This window comes from Penaeus monodon, chromosome 28 (genome assembly GCF_015228065.2).
Source record: "Penaeus monodon isolate SGIC_2016 chromosome 28, NSTDA_Pmon_1, whole genome shotgun sequence".
Classification (NCBI taxonomy): domain Eukaryota; kingdom Metazoa; phylum Arthropoda; class Malacostraca; order Decapoda; family Penaeidae; genus Penaeus; species Penaeus monodon.
Window position 1 is genome coordinate 34,828,056 of NC_051413.1, and position 1,226 is coordinate 34,829,281.

Below are 1,226 nucleotides of genomic sequence, written 5' to 3' on the forward strand. Positions count from 1 at the left end.
CATCATAACTCAAGACAAAATACACCAGCTATTTTCAGCTTGTGCCCAAACCGAGGCTGCAATTACGGATGCCATGCCCTCGCGGGTTCGTTTCGAGCGGCCGTCGCCAATTGTGAAAACGACAGGCTTGGTCCATCAGACGAAGAATGCGAAAAAATGTTGTAATAGAGAAATACACTGCACTCTTAAAAGAAAAGACAAGAAAATCAATCGAATGGCATCAAATCCTCTACGCGACCCGTTGATACAGACTGTACAAGACGTTATCAAATTATCAGTGACAGAGATAAGCTGAGCAGATCAGGCTCATCCCGAGATAGAACCGAGAGAGAGCTTTCTACGCACCGCTGCGATGCAGAAGGTATACAACTTGGCATTCAACGACCTAATTCTTCGCGATATTTTACAGAGAAAGTAATCCGAAAAATACGCAAGTGCAACTGAATAATCTCCCATAAGAATGAAGAAAGGAAGAAAGTGAAAAGTAATCTTAGTTATCTTGGGTCAAGGGTCAACCAGCTCATCAGCTGATCTGGGGCGCGAGAGGTCGCGACCCAACGGCGAAATCACGAGGCAGAGGAAAAGCGCGCTGACCGTTGCTGGGCAGGAGTCGTGACATTGCTGTTTTTTCTTCTTCTTTTTCTGGGTTCTTACAACGTCCCGACCCCCCCCCCCCGCCCTAAACCCGCCCACCTTCCCCATCTTGCGCGCGGGAACTCATTCGCCCGCAAAACAAAAGCGCAAATATAAAAACGCGCCCAAACGGCCTTTGTGAGGCGAGTGCACACTCACCTTGGCGGCGGCGGATCTCGGCTGAGGTCGGGAAGCAGGTATCTGTGGGCAACAAGAGGAGAGTTTGAGGTATTTATATCAGAATCTTAAAACACGGGCGGATAGCACACAATGACGTAATCACAGGCTGAACACCCACGAACGCACGCACACTGCCACACACAATACTAAGGACTCAAGGCGAACGTACTTTGTAAAACACGCACAAAGTACACCCGCCTTGGGAACACACAAACACCGACGCGGTAAATACCGGGCGATAACAAACGATGTAAGGGGGGAGGGGGATTAGTAACAAGGGGGGTGGGGGCTACGTAATACAGGGGTAGGGGGTAACACACGGCCCCCAGCCACTAGTACCGACGCCACGCATGACGTCCGCTACACCAAAATAACCCTTGATTTTCGCCTTAAACAACAACGTCGTACACCCC

At 49.9% G+C, this 1,226-nt stretch overlaps 1 protein-coding gene across 1 annotated transcript in view; it reads right to left on the bottom strand.

Annotated features, from left to right (window-relative positions):
• The window catches only part of LOC119591546 (long-chain-fatty-acid--CoA ligase 4-like), a gene marked incomplete at its 5' end in the record, with an annotated part of 40,482 nt that extends 39,648 nt beyond the window's left edge, over positions 1-834 (bottom strand). The window contains 1 exon segment of the mRNA XM_037940297.1: positions 793-834. Within this exon segment, the coding sequence (XP_037796225.1) occupies positions 793-834 (42 nt within the window).
• Positions 835-1,226: the final 392 nt, after the last annotated feature.